This window comes from Antrostomus carolinensis, unplaced genomic scaffold (assembly GCF_000700745.2).
Source record: "Antrostomus carolinensis isolate BGI_N321 unplaced genomic scaffold, ASM70074v2 scaffold174, whole genome shotgun sequence".
NCBI lineage: Eukaryota > Metazoa > Chordata > Aves > Caprimulgiformes > Caprimulgidae > Antrostomus > Antrostomus carolinensis.
This window is the reverse complement of record NW_010308448.1, coordinates 7,265-21,866: the sequence shown is the minus strand read 5'-3', so window position 1 is coordinate 21,866 and position 14,602 is coordinate 7,265. Positions and strand designations below refer to the sequence as shown.

At 51.2% G+C, this 14,602-nt stretch overlaps 1 protein-coding gene across 1 annotated transcript in view; it reads left to right on the top strand.

The window, feature by feature from the left end:
• Nucleotides 1-8,752: 8,752 nt before the first annotated feature.
• Nucleotides 8,753-14,602, top strand: part of LOC104523222 (sarcoplasmic/endoplasmic reticulum calcium ATPase 3-like) — a gene marked incomplete at both ends in the record, with an annotated part of 11,265 nt that continues 5,415 nt past the window's right edge. Inside the window, 4 exons of the mRNA XM_010165742.2 lie at nucleotides 8,753-8,804; nucleotides 9,229-9,311; nucleotides 12,598-12,702; nucleotides 13,451-13,589. Of these exons, the coding sequence (XP_010164044.2) occupies nucleotides 8,753-8,804; nucleotides 9,229-9,311; nucleotides 12,598-12,702; nucleotides 13,451-13,589 (379 nt within the window). The remainder of the gene's footprint in view (nucleotides 8,805-9,228; nucleotides 9,312-12,597; nucleotides 12,703-13,450; nucleotides 13,590-14,602) is intronic.

The following is a 14,602-nucleotide window of genomic DNA, read 5'->3' as shown; positions in this document are numbered from 1 at the left end:
GATGGGAGATGACTTGAGATGCGATATTCAGATTTCACAAAGGTTTGCCACGGCAGAGGCATTTCCTCCGGAAAACAAACATATGTAAAAAACAAACCAACAGAAAAAAGCCCTAACTGACCAACCAAAAATAATAATAATAATAAAAAACAAACTCCAGACCTCTGTGCTTTTAGGATGGAGTTGGCCCCAAGGTCAGGGTCTCCTTCCAAGATGGTGTGCACAGTTTGGGTTTTCCTGGTCCATAAGTGCTGGGATGGGCAGCTGAGCTGAGCTGGCATCACTGGGGCTCCTGGCACCGCTGCCTGTTTGGTTTCCTAAAACCATTCCCCATCGCTGCCAGGAAAATGTTATTAAACTTTCTGTCGGTGGGTGTTGGACGCGCTGCGAGTGGCTTGTTTGTGGTGGTGCCTGGTGGCCCATCGTGCTTGGAGGAATTCTAAATTTGTCATCGTGTTTTCCCTGACCTGGCTGGTGCTTCTCTGCCGGTGCCGGGTCAGAGGGGTTTTGGCTCAGGGTGGCATTTGGGCATCTCACTTGTGACACCAGGGCCAGCCAAGAGTGGAGCAGCTGAGGGCAAGAGGCTGCGGTGTAGCCCAGAAGGGTGAAAAAACATCACTCTGCAAAAAAATCCCAATTTCCTAAGACTCACCACTGGAGTAGTGATGGGAAGTTAGATGAAATAAAGAGTTTTAGGGCAATAAAGGAGGAAATAAAATGAAATCTGTCAGGTGAAGAAGATACATTGAAATTGCAGTGTGCCTTGGTTGGGGTTGTGGCAATTCTGGGAGAATATTCCCAAACGCGGCAGCATTGCTCCCTCACTTTTCTCTGAGATTATAGGATAAGGAGATAAGGAGGAGCTAAAAAAATTTTTTTTTAAAAAAACCCCCCAAAACCCCCCCAAAACTGGAAAAAAAAAAAAAAAAAATCCCACCCCTTCCGAAGCTTTATTTTATTCAAGCTCCTGTAGTGATGGAAGGTTTTTTAATTTTTAAAAATTATTATTTTTTCTAAAATCCCATCTTAAGCTTTATTTTATTCAGGCTTCTGTAGTGGTGGGGTTTCTAAATTTTTTTTTATTTTATTTTAATTTTTTCCAAAACCTGTTACTATTTAAATGCAGATTTTTAGCTTTTCCACCCAGGAGCCAGAGCTGGAAACTTTTTCCACTGTGTTGGAGCAGGAGGGAACAAACCACTGCTTTTAGTTTGCTCAAATAATCCATCCCAGGCTGGAGCCGCTGGTTTCCTCCACTCCCTCCTGTTCCCAAAACGAGCCTGGGAATCCACTGCGGGTGCCGACAGGGACAGGGCGACAAGGCCACTGCTTCCAGCCCCATTTCCCCAGGGTTTTTCCCCTAAGTTTCCCCAAGACTTTATTCTTGCAAATGCCACATGGGCACCGGAGCTGCAAGCCTGGCTGGTGGCTCATTTTTGGGGGTAAAATGGGTGAAATCTTTTCCCCTTATTTTCATGGCATTAAGAACAGGAGGTGGATTATTGGCGGGGAAGCAATTTGCTTTTTGCTGTGACGTGGGTGGAGGTTTCTCAGGGCTGGCCAGGCTTTGTGTCCCCATGGTAGAGGGAAGTTCATGTTATCCAACGTCTGGGGGATGAGCCATTTCCAGAGTAAAGGGAGGGAAGTTTGGGATGGGACAGGCAGGTCCAATGCCACCCTCTCACCTCTATCCCTGTTTCCCTCTACCTGTACAGCCTGACATGGTGGTGGTGGCTTCCCCTTTGGCATGGGGACACACTGATTTTCCAGGGGAAAAAGAGATACCAGAGAGCTGGATTTGCACAGTGCTTTGCTGCTGTTGAGGAGCACATCCAGGATAATGGTGTTTCCTATTCCCTGACCTGCCGAGATAAGCTTAGCTGGCCAAAAAAAGGAACAAAAGAACCTTTCAGCTTCTCCTCTCTGACCATATCAGCGGGGCTGTGGGTGCCTGAATGCTCCTATTTTCCCCTGGGATCTTGTCACCATCCTGGAGGGACTGATAGCGTTGATTTGGTCCATCACTGAGGGATTTGAAAGAGCAGCATGAGGGTAGGACGAGCAGGTGGTCCAAAGCCCCATCTGCCATGGGAAGCCTCATGCCCCAAACTAGCAATTTTTAGGGCTGGTTTTATTGCCAGTTGTTTACAGCATCCGGGTGCCACCAGTTGGATCATTTCACCCTAAAGCATCACCTGGAAAACAGGAAGGAGACATTTCTGTGCCTTAAACCTCTATTAACCATCCTCACGTGCTGCCCAACCAGCTCTCGTTCTCCTCAGGCCGCCAGCATTCCCAGTGCTTCCTCTGGTCCCAAATTTAGTTATTTTGGGGGCTGTGGATCCCCATCAAGGAGAGGCAATGAGCAGGGCCGTGTGCTGGGGAGTTACAGGAACAGCAAACGGCCGGTGTTTGCCATAGGAGGGGGTTGTATCTCTGTCCTTTTATCTTCCTGCTGCCTTCTGAAGCAGCCCGGAGCGAGTGGCTGTCGCCGGCAGCTGGTGTAACCAAAACTCACCCTACGCGCAGGAAGAAGCAGCTGTGAGGCGGTAAGCAAATAAGGTGTCAGGGGCCGGAGGTGCTTCCCCCACCCACGGCACACCCAGGGCCACCACTGCCTTCACTCCAAAGGGAAGGACACGGGAGGAAAAGCAGCTGTGGGTTTGGGGCTGGTTGCTGGGAGGTGATGGAGGACACGGGGAAGAGCTGGATTCTCTGGGACTGGGTTGTGGTGCAAAGCAGAGCTCAGCCGTGGCTGCCCGGTATGAGGATGAGGACGTTCCCAGTGCCACACCTGCACTCATGAGGGGCTTTTTAATGCATGGTGACTTGCCCTTCTTGGGTCACAGGTGCTCGATGCAGCTGGAGATGTGATTTGGACGTATGGCTGCTGGGGGTTTTAATATATGGGGCTTTTTTGGTAGACAGCAAACTCTGCTCTGCAGCATCCTTATCTCCTCATCTCTGTGCGATACCACAGGGTGTCCATGGGTCTGGCTTCCCTTCCAGCCAGGCTGGGCTCCAGCAGGCAGAGAGGTGCTGGAGAAGGTGGAGGGTGGCACCTTGGTCAAAGCCTGGCTTGTGCTGAAGAAGCTGAAGCAACCTCAGAAAGTCCCTTTAGCTGTGCCCTGAAGGTCTTGCTCAGGCAGCCAACTGTACTCTGGGCTGTGTCACCAGCATCGTGGCCACAGGTCGAGGGAGGGGATTCTGCCCCTCTGCTCCACTCTGGTGAGACCCCACCTGCAGTGCTGTGGCCAGTTCTGGGGTCCTCAACATGGGAAAGACATGGACCTGCTGGAGCGGGTCCAGAGGAGGCCACAGGAATGCTTGGAGGGCTGGGACAGCTCTGCTGTGAGGATAGGCTGAGAGAGCTGGGGTTGTTCAGCCTGGAGAAGAGAAGGTTCCAGGGAGACCTTATTGTTGCCTTTTAATACTTAAAGGGAGCCAGTAAGAAAGATGGGAACAGACTTTTTAGCAGGGCCCATAGCGATAGGACAAGGGGTGATGGCTTTAAACTAAAAGAGGTGAGATTGAGACGAGGTACAAGGAAGAAATTGTTTATGCTGAGGGTGGTGAGACATTGACTCATGTTGCTCATAGAGGTGGTAGAAGCCCCATCCCTGGAAACATTCAAGGTCAGGGTGGATGGGGCTTTGAGCAACCTGATCTGGTTGAAGATGTCCCTGCTCACTGCAGGGGGGTTGGACTGGATGGCCTTTAACTGTCCCTTCCAACCCAAACCAATCTGTGATTCCCGAGTGGAACTGCATCCTGCCCCAGCACATGGTCGGAGCCTGGGTGAGGTGTTGGACAGTCTGCAGGGATGCAGCCACATTAAGGAAGCTCAGGTGTGAAGCTGCACATAAAAGCAGAGCCACGTGGATTGATTTAAGCAATACACAGCCCAGGCACGTAGATAACCGCACGTTGTCCTCTGTGCCCATCACACAGCGTTAGCACCGTCAGGCTTTGAGTGTTTGTCACCCCAGATAAGGCTGAAACCCCCGGGATTAGTTTGCAAACGCTGTTTTTTTTACACTTCTGCAGCTCCAGTGTGACGGTGTGAGGTCATGAGCAGCCTCACACCTCTGTCCCCGGGTGGGATTTACACCCAGCAGGTGATGTGCTGAGCTGACGTTAACCCGGCAAAGCCTTTCCCTGTTGTGTGATCCGGCAGTTTTGTGGAGCACCGGGGATGTGCAGCGGTACCGGCTGTCACCGGGGATGAAGCAGAGCAGATGTCCCACCAGGATGGGATCCTTCCAGCACAGCCAGCCCTGGGAAAGGCAGCCAGTTAAAATAACAGTTTATGTCTTGCGGGGTGGTGGAAGGATCCCAGAGCAGCCCTGCCTGGGTTCCTGCTTTATGTCATGGGACAGGGGCTGCTCTCCCAGTTGGGGATATTTTAGGGTTTTTCTTACTCTTTTCACTGCTTTCTTGGGCCCTTTTTCCTGCCTGTTGGCAAAGTCTGGAAATTGGATGAGTCCCTTGGTTTGCCCATCCATTTCTACCTCCATGCATAAGGAAAAAGACATTCAAGGCAGAAAAAAAAAAAAAAAAGAGTTTACAAGGTAGAAATATGGCTTGAAAGAAGTTATTTGGAGCAGAGAGCTCATCCCAGACATGATGCTCATCATTATCCCCCATGCTGGGCACCGTGCCGTTACCCTTCCTGCATCACAGAAATGTTTCCCATAAGGGAAACCTGATTTTATCCTGGGGAAACTCCTGAAATGCTGCGGAAAACAATGTTTCAGTGTTCACGTTGCACGATGTGTGCTGTTGTGGGTCCTGCATCAGGTCTGAGTGTGTACCAGGGTTTGCCTTTATTGTCCTGTGCAGGGACAGGAGTTGGACTTGATGATCCTTGTGGGTCCCTCCCAACTTATATTCTATGAGTCTATGTGCTGGTCTGGGAGAAAGTGTCACCTTGTGCCTCAGTTTCCCCAAAAGCAGAGTGGGATGTGATACCTCGAAGCACGACAGAGAAATGGCAGCTGCTGTAGGGCTGTGCTGCTCTGGGGACTTTTAATCCTGTTAGAGCAGGAGAAACTCAAACATTTCCTCAAAGCAACCCCAGCGCCACCCTGCTGTATTTTATTTGTTTGCTTTGGTCCAGAAAGCGGGGCAGGGTCTCCGTGGGGACCCGAAGGCTCTCATAGAGTCCCAGGGTGGCTGCCTGCCCTCGTGCCACCTCACTCGTGGGTGGCAACCCCTGTTTATTTACCTTTTCATCACCTGATGACCATGCCCTGCCATGGTGCAGGCGCCAGCCCGTGGGCTGCCAGCCCTGTTTGAGTTGGCAGGAGCTGGAGATGAACCTCCAGCTAAAATAGCCCCACGTCAGCCTGGGGTGGCCGGGCTCATTGCGTGCCCTTAAAGCAGCTTGTGTTGATATTTTGCTGCTCAGCTTGGGCCACGGTCACTGTGTGATGTGATGGGACAGCAAGGAAAGGAGTTGTGATGTGAGAAGCTCAGGGCAAGCTGCAGATCCTCAGCAGTCCCTGGAGCTTGACCATGCTTTGTGTCCCTGCAAGGCAAAGCCCTGTGGGTCGGTGGTTAGAGCTGCCTGCACCTCTCTGCTTGATAACCCCAAGGAGAGCATCTCTTCTGCTGGTGGGCATGGTCCTGGGACATGCAGGCACACATTGCCCTGTGTTGGTGTCTACTTTCTTGGCTCTGCTCTCCAAAGCCGTGATGCAGAGAAATTGTGGATACGTGTCTGCAAGCTGCAGGTCCTGCACCAGGACTGCTCAGCTCGGGAAGCTGAAGGTTTATGGTGTGAGTAGGTGGCCCCATTTTGGGATACTTTGAGCAACTGTCATCACTTTCTACCCTTGGGGGTGTCAATGCATTCGTCTTCTGGCCATATGAGCAGGATCCCAGTGCTGAGTTTTTGGCCACTGACTGAAGAAAGGAGCTATTCAGGAGTTTCCATTCCAGTCTGTCTGCACTCATCGTGTTGTCCCAAGGGAATTGCAGATTTGGGAATTTGCTGGTTTCCTTCCTGTGACGGGTTTTCCAAGTGGGTGGGATATGGCAGTGCCACAGCTCAGCACCAGCTCTGCTGCCCTGCCTGGTGCTACAGGGCTGACTTACATAAAAACTTGTTTTTTGGCGAGTAGAAAACTCTCTTATTTCTAGTGAGACTTTAGAAGTGAGAGGGAGAGGCTTCAGCCCCAACCATTCCTGTTCTCTGGTGGGTTTTGATAAATTCAGACCTAAAAATGTGAGTTTATTGTGATATTCTGCCCTTTTTCTCTGGACATTTGGTGCAAAACGGGTGCTGAGCTGCCATGTGAAGGGCAGTGGAAGGAGTCGCTGATGGAGAGGTGGTGCCTGATTCTCAATATACTCGGAACTGGGGTTTTTGGGGAGCTGCTTGCAGCAGCATTGCTTATGTTTGAGGTTTGGTGACAGCGATGGCATTCTGTCACTGCCACAGGCAATATTTCTCCTGGCTGCCCTGGTGCACGTGTTTCCTCCTGAGTTCACAGAAACCCCTTTTCATACTTTAATCAAGAGCTCATGCAAAGTCCTTGCTCTGCAAATGGCATCGCTGCTGCTCTTCATGCAAACGCCGTGTGGGACAAGCACTAAGAGGACCGTGGCATTCCAGGGGCTGCTCGGGCTGGAAAGTCACCCCTGGGCACCCCGCTATAGCCAAGACCTGCGGGAACCCCAGCCACCTACCTTGGGGCACCCCACCTGCCCCCAAACCTCTCACCTTACACTTTCACACCCTTAAAATAGAGCCTGGATGGAAATAGCAGCAGCAGATCTCTTCTACGTTTAATTTGGGTGGCTCTCCGGGCCAGGCAGAGGAAGCCGGGGGTGGAGAGGAGCTGGCTGCAAAAGGGAGAAGAGCTGCTTTCCTTCTGACATGCCCTGCAGAGTGATTCGAAATGTTGAAGCCACTCCAAGATTATTTTTTTTTATTTATTTTTTAATGGCTATAAGAATAATTATAGGCGTTAAGTACTGGTCTGTCTGCTCCTTGCGATGGCGGGAGCTCGGAGCAGCCTTATCTAGGAGGGACATGGGTGTAAAACTACTCCTAGTCCGTGTCTCTGAGGAGCTGATGCAATTTGAAGCGTAACACGTTCGAGCTTCTTGTTTTCACTGGTTTGTTCAGTGAAGGTGGGTTTGTTTTTTTTTTTTCTTTTCTCTGAATGAAAATAGATGATGGAAAACAGCCGAGCCAGTTTCACTTCCTGCTCTCCCTCAGGGCTCTGTGCTGGGGGTGCTCGGGGACACCTTGTGTTTGGTCCAGTGATGGGACATTGAGCATGTCCGTTGTGGGCTAAGTCTTCTTGAACTTCAGCTGGTCCCTTATTCCCTCCCAGAAACACGAGATGTTAGAGGAACATCTTGTTTTATTATCACCCCATGGGTTGCAGAAGTAGGTGGCAGAGAGCAGGGGCTTTGGGACGGCTATTTGGAAGGTTTGACGGCTCTTCGGGAGGTTTCTGTCAGAGTTTTTCCCCATTAGGAGGTTTGAGGTTGGGGGTTTTCTGTCCAGTCCCCTCTTGCCTTGGAGCACTGAAGGCTGGAGGCAGCAGGTACCCTGCCCTGGTACTGTGTCACCTCGGTGCTGGTGCCCCACTGTCCCTTTGCAGCACTGTGTGATGTCTTTGAGCCACCAGCACAACCCTCCTGAGGGTTTGCTGATTCATCACTCCAGCTTTACTTTCTCCATCTCCAGCAAGCTCTGCTGAGCTCAGCAAATTTAGGATTTCCTTTTCCATGAGACATCTGCAGTGCCTGTATCTCCCCACCTTGGGGCATTGGCAGAGGTTTTGGTCTGACTGCCAGCTCCCCTGGGAGCTGCTCTGCAGGCAACAGAAGGATTCACCCTGAATATGGGAAGAGTGGGTGCAAATGGAGACACCCACCCATGCCACCACCCATCAGCAACCAAAACCAGGGTGTAGGGATCACTCCTAAGCCCTCCCTGGCTGCAGAACCTTGCAGTCCTCAACCAAACCTCGTCCTTGGCCAACCCTTGTCCGCAGCAGGGCCAGCACATCCATTCTGCATGGGTGAGGAAGCAGGAGCGATGCTCTTGATGGGTGCTGGGGTTTGGGCATTGCCCAGCAGCCATGGGAGCCATGGGCACATGTGATGTGTGAAGGTAACAGCCATTCCATGGGGATGTGGGAGTCTCGGAGACTGTGATGGGTGCTCAGGAGCTCTTGGGTTTTTTCCTGGGCTTGGGTTTGGCTGGAAGCGGTGTGGATGGAGGCTCTGCACCTCCCGGGGTGGATCTGGGAGGACAGCTTGGACCAGCTGAACATCAGCTTTGGATTTCTTTCCTAGAACACTGCAGGCTGTGAAGTACAACCAATTAATAGGAAATGTGGTCTGAAGGTTACAGTCCCCAGTAGGTCCATGTTGGGTTTCTGGCAGGGATAGTTGGACCTCAATGTCCTGGATTTGGAGAGGGCAGCTCCTGAGGATGCTCAGCCCTTCGGCGGGTGGGTATTTTTCAGGTAGGCTGAGTGCAGGAATAAATGCTGCCAGAGTGGCTTGCAGCAGGGAAATGACGTTTCCCTGGTGTGGAGAAGGTCCAGTGCTGCTTACGTGGTGACAGTCTGTGAAGTTTGAGAACAAGCTGTCTTGATGTGGGAATACATGGAGAAGAAGTTCAATTTTGGAGTACTGAATGGACTGCTGGGGTATCAGGGAAGGGATTGCTGCTCTGGGCCCAAATCACTAATTCATCTTTTTAATTTTATCATTTTTTACTTTGTTACGCTTGCTGGGCTGGCGATGGAAACCCACAGAGCTCCCTGCAGAAGAAGGTAAGTCATGGGCTGGAGGCAAGGGTGGGTGCATGCCTTGAGTCTGGGTGGGAGGGTGCTGGAGATGAGCTGGGGGGAGACTTTGGAGTCTTTTAACCTTGGTTTTCATCCCAGAGAAAGCTGGGCTGACAGCAGAGCTTTCCTGTGATGCCAAGGCTACCAGCTATGAATAGAAACACAGAGCTTTTGGTTTCTGTAGTTAAAGCAGACAGAGAAATCAGGCCAATGCCAGAAATTAAGAGGTTTAATATTGGAGAGAAAAGTTCTCCATTGCAGTGCTGGATGTCCTCATGGCACTGGAGCAGCTCTGCTGCAAGCCGAGGATGGGGTCCTGTTGGTCTTACTGGCCTCAGTGGTCTAAATTACCTGTCTTCTGGGGTTTTTTTGAGCACTGACTGTGCTTTCCTTCATGTTTTCCCACCAGGAAAGTCCCTCTGGGAGTTGGTGCTGGAGCAGTTTGAAGATCTCCTTGTCCGCATCCTTTTGATAGCAGCTTTTCTGTCATTCGTAAGTACCTTGAGCTCGGGGGTAGGCACCTTCCAGGACACCTGGGTGGCAACTAATAGCAAAGGAGCCAGAGGAAGGTGCATGTTGGATGAAGGAGATGTAGCAGCAGTGCAGTGGTTCTCTAGGGTACAGTGACAATATCGTTGTATTCACTTAAAAGATAGGACTGTAGGATTTTTCAGTAATGCTGATCCATCCAAAAGTGATGTCCAACATCTACCTGGGCTTCTTTCCGTCTACCCAAGACTGTACCAGACAAAGGCAGAAAAGGACCATGGAAAGGTCACCTCAAGTTGATCTAGTTGAAGATGTCCCTGCTTGCTACAGGGGGCTTGGAGCAGATGACCTTGAAAGGTCCCTTCCAATCCAAACCAGTCTACGAAAGTTTCAGCCCTGAGCACGCTTTAGTGGGCTGCTGGGGTGGGGTGACCCTGGGCAAAGTCTGGGGTTCATGTTTGGAGAGAGCAAGTGCAAAGCCCCAGCGAGAGTGGGACTGTGAAGGGGCTGCCAAAGGAAGGTGAGGGTTGCCCAAAGCTTTCAGTCCTGGGCTGCTTTTTCCTGTGATCTGGAGTTTTTTGTCCCTAACTCTGATAGCACAGGTCCTTTGGACGTGTCCCTATCTCATTGCAAGATTTTTATCAACAAAGTTTCCTGTGTTTTTAGGTTGGAAGGTACCTTGTGATGATCTCTTTTAGCTTCCCTCTTAAATCCATTAGCTGTTTTCGCTTTATCATTTTTCATGCTCTCAGCTTTCCTGCCCCCTGTACGTGCAGACTGAGGTCTTCATGGAGTTAGGACCCAAACTGCCTATTTGCCCATCTCTTCTCTGATTTAATTCTTACTGATTGCTTTTCAATCCCATCTTCCATCCAGTAGAATACATCATGGGCCTCAATTTGTGTAGAAGGAGAATCAGCAAGGGAAAATGAACCCATTCTTTATTTTTTTCCTTGGGTATTTTTGTAAGTGTCAAGTGTCAGCATGACCAGATCCATGTTGGGATCCACCAAATGGAGGACACTGCCTCTGACACGTGAAGGTGTGTGTGTGTGTCCACGGTGCAGATAAGTTCCTGGTGTCATGGCCAAGCCACATGTTCTCAGAGTTGTGTGAGGTGCTGGGAGCTGGGGGATCCTGACCCCCCCTCCCTGCCTGTCTGGAGAGGCTGCTAGGACATCGCATGGCCAGAGTGCTGGGTGATGGGTGATGAGAGGTGAGGGCAGCACTTCAGGTGCCTGAAGCCAACTCAGAAACTCAACAACCCACCTTCCCCGTTGTTGGGGTGCAGGCAGGGGGGCAGGCACCTGCCTCAAGTGTGTGCATCCACGTGGGGAGGCAAAGCCAGGGCTGGGAGCGTTTCCAAACCCTGTGCAGCTGCCTTCCTCAGAGCGAAGTCTCCCTCCCGGAGCCCTTCTGCTCATTTTTCAATTAAAAATGAAAATCCAATCTGTTTAATTTTTTTAAACTTTAGTGTGGGAGGTGCCTCCTGCCTGCTCTTCGCTGCCTTCCCTTCCTGCCCGTGGGGCTGGGAGGATTCTGAGATCCCAGGCTGGTGATGGCCAAGCTGAAGATGCTCAGGGCAGGTACCCGGTATGGCTGGATGCAGTGCGGGGCGCGTAGCTTTCCTTTAAACCTTTGCTGATGTGGGGCAGGGTCATGCTCACTGACCAAATACACCTCCCAGTGCATCATGCAGCAGGAAAACGTTCAGGTGACATCAGAGAGCTGCTCAGGATTGAGTTCTCCTTGTGTTTAGCAGGGTGTGAAGCCCAGCCCAGGCTACTCCTACCACTGTAGCTGCTGGTGTGGTGCCTTCAGGGTGGTACCATCCAGCTTCTGCTTCCCCAGATGGTGTTACTGCTCATCTTCAAACATTTCCTTCCTCAGTAGCGTATCTCCAGTGGGGTTCTTCTCCCACCTTCACCAGGGGCTGCATCCCTATGTGCCTTTCTGATGATTCACCTCCAGCACGTCCTGGAGCGGCTTCTCCCCAGGTTGTGCAGGCAGTCAGCCGGCAGCGGGTGCATCTCCAGGCTTGGTGAGCCAGCACCTGCAAGCACTGCTGACCTCCTCCACGCTTAGTAATGCCGAGAGGTGACGTGGGATCAGCTAAAATCAATGTCCACGTGGTTAGCAAAGCTGCCTTTATGGGTGGCACTGTGTAATTGCAAGGTGAACCCCTTTGTACTCACACTCCATGGTGCCTTGGAAGTGCTCATCATCATCAGTGGTACCTTGCTCCCTGGTTGCTGATTCCAACCTTGTTTGCAGCGCCCAAGTGCTGAGCCTTTAGCTCAGTTTTGTCCACAATCTACCTTGGGAGCAACTCTGCATGAGCAGACATTTCCCACTGAGCTGCTGGAGAATTATTGATCTTTTGAGAACGCTCATGGTGTTTGGCAATTGGATGGCAAAGCCATCCCGTCCCCTCCTTTTGGGTACAACTCGTGGGCAGATAAGGAGGGAGGCTGGTCCCTTGTGAGGTTCAGTACATTCCCAAAACAACACGCAGTGACCCGTTTGTTGGTGAATTTGCAGAGCTGTTGCCATCTGCTTGATGGCCGAGTCTGCCACATTGGCTCTGCTAACTGGTAAAGCAGGGCTGGACCTGTCTTGGAGGTCCTTCATGCTGGTGCCTCTGCTGTAGAGCAGCGAGGTGTTGCTGTGTTGACACAGCACAGGTCAACAGGCAGCTAAATGGAGTGGAAGATATTTGTGTGCGCTTCATTTGTATTATGGTATGAGGTCTTTGTGGGATGGAGAGGAGGCCCAGGGTGGTAAGAAGCCACAAGGTCAGTCCCTGCTCTGCAGAACTGCTCTTACTGCATCACTCATCTTGTATCACTTAACTTCCGCCCAGGAGGGGTTTCTCGGAGGCTGACTGTGCTGCTGGCAGTGTCCATTTGAGCAGCAGTGCTGTCCGCTCTCCCCACTCATCTGCTCATGGCCATGGTCTCCCCATGGGTGTGCTAAACAAAACCAGATGTTTTCCTGGTGCAAATATTCATGTAGACTTTGCATGGCCATTTGCTCCAGTCCTGCTCATTTGATGCACTAGATTGTCCCCAGCAGAAGAGTGGAGGGATCTGAGTTAAGCACTGGCAGTGGGAATATGGCAAGTCCACACTTTAACCAGGCCATATGGTTGGTTTAACCAACACTCTGGGTTGTCTTCTCTCCAGAAAACACCTCGTGTTGGTTGGCTCTTGCTTCTGTCCTTCTTCTTAAAATATTGATGCTTGTTGTTTCAACCTCATTGTGGTCCTTCTCTTCTCTTGCCTACCAGATACTGGCCTGGTTTGAAGAAGGAGAGGAGACCACAACAGCATTTGTGGAGCCCATCGTCATTATCATGATCCTGATCGCCAACTCTGTGGTGGGTGTGTGGCAGGTAAGCCACAGCCCCCCTGCTTGCCCCACAGGTCTTAGCTCCACATGGCTGAGATGCTCCATTTGAAGGTCTGGTTGCTTCTTGCTGATGGAAACTTATTTCTCAAAGGTTCAGGTTTCGTGTTGGCCATGCTGCCCTGTTCCCCAGCACAGATGCTCAGTCATTGGCTGCCTCTTGGCTCGTTCCTTCAGTTTTCCTTTGGCAACTTTAGCAGTTTGGAGTTTAGGATCTTGTACTTATTTGCCATCCAGGCAAACGCTGCTTGTCTCCTGGCTGTGGCCAAATGCATTTTCCAAGGGAAGCTTTTTGCCTTGTCTACTAGAAAGCCATGGTGGCTTCTGCTCCTTGCTGTATCCCTCCTGGAGGATGAGCAGACATCTCAGCCAGTGATGCTCCTACTCTTGTATATATTCACTCTAAGGCCATTTATTATTCCGCAGCTTGACCTGAGGTGGGGTTGCTGGATGGGGAAAAATACATCTGGGTGGCATATGCTGCTTCTCAAACCACGAATGGGAAAATTAAGCCCAAAGGTCCATGTGGTGTCCAGGACCTGGTGTAATTTAAGCCAGTGGGGACCATTTCAAAGCAGCTGAAGAAGACACAACGCTTGCCCTATCTATGGTGTAAATGGGTGCCAAAGCCAGGACTGGGGTTTGGCCGCTCCTGTCTTCACAGCGGGTGGGGAAGGATCCTGCTGGCACGAGCAACCCCATGGCTGGCAGCTCTGCTCCTCCTCTGCTTGCAGGAGAGAAACGCCGAGAGCGCCATCGAAGCCTTGAAGGAGTACGAGCCCGAGATGGGGAAGGTGATCCGTGCCGACCGCAGCGGGGTGCAGCGGATCCGTGCCCGGGACATTGTCCCTGGGGACATCGTGGAGGTGGCAGGTAGGGTGCCATTACCCCAGGGCACAGGGTGAGATGGGGAGGTGGTGCTGGCCAAGGGGGGCTTTGGTGATGGGCACTCCATGGTCCTCATGGTGGGAGGGCTCTGCCATGGCATCCAGGTGCACCTCCAGCGGCACGGCCACTGGGTCACCTTGTTGTTGTACACTTGAGATCTTAGTTTCTCTTTTCAAATCCAGAGAGGTGAAATGATATTTTTGGGACAAGTTGGGTTTCACCAGCCTGCTGAGGCTTCGCCATGAGCATAGGGAGGTAGAGAACAGAAGGAAAGAAAAGGAAAAAAAAAAAAAGAGTCTATTTCTGGTGGAGGTTTTGTCTCAGGAGGGTTTCCCTGTTTTCTGGAAGAACTTTTAGTTTTCCACCAAGATTTCCTCTCTCTGGAAGTGGCTCTCCCACCAGCATGGGTGAGGGGCTGGTGCTGGTCCTGCTTGGGGGTTATATAATTGGGGAAGGTGAGAGGTAGAGGGGACCGACCACAGGGTGCTTTTGCCTCCATGGTTGAGTTGTTCCCCCAGCCCTTCTTTTGGAGTTTTGCATGCAGGGAAGGATGCTTGGGGGGTCTTCTGCCTGCCCCACCAGTGCTAGAGAAGATGCATTTCAATTATCCTGTTTTGTTTCTTCATTAAACGATGTTGTAAACCCCCAGAGCTGCAAAACTAATCCTCTCCTTTCCTCCTTGTGGCCCTGCTAGTGGAAACACGCTGCAATCCCTCCCGTGCCCTGCCAGCTCGCCGTTATTTATGTCTTCCAGTTGGGCTTCAGCTGGAAGATGAACATAAAAATAACGCAGGGAGGATCAAGTGGAGGAGCACCGGCCAGATCCTCAGCTGGGTGAGCTGGCAGTGCTCCCAAACCAGCTCCAGCAATGCACTCCAGCTGCTGACCTGGCCTTTGATTAAATTAATTAATTAATAATTAATTAAATTCTACCATCTTTCCTCAATTCAAGTGCTTGCTGCCTGCCCATGAGTGGCTGAATATTACTTTTTAATGGC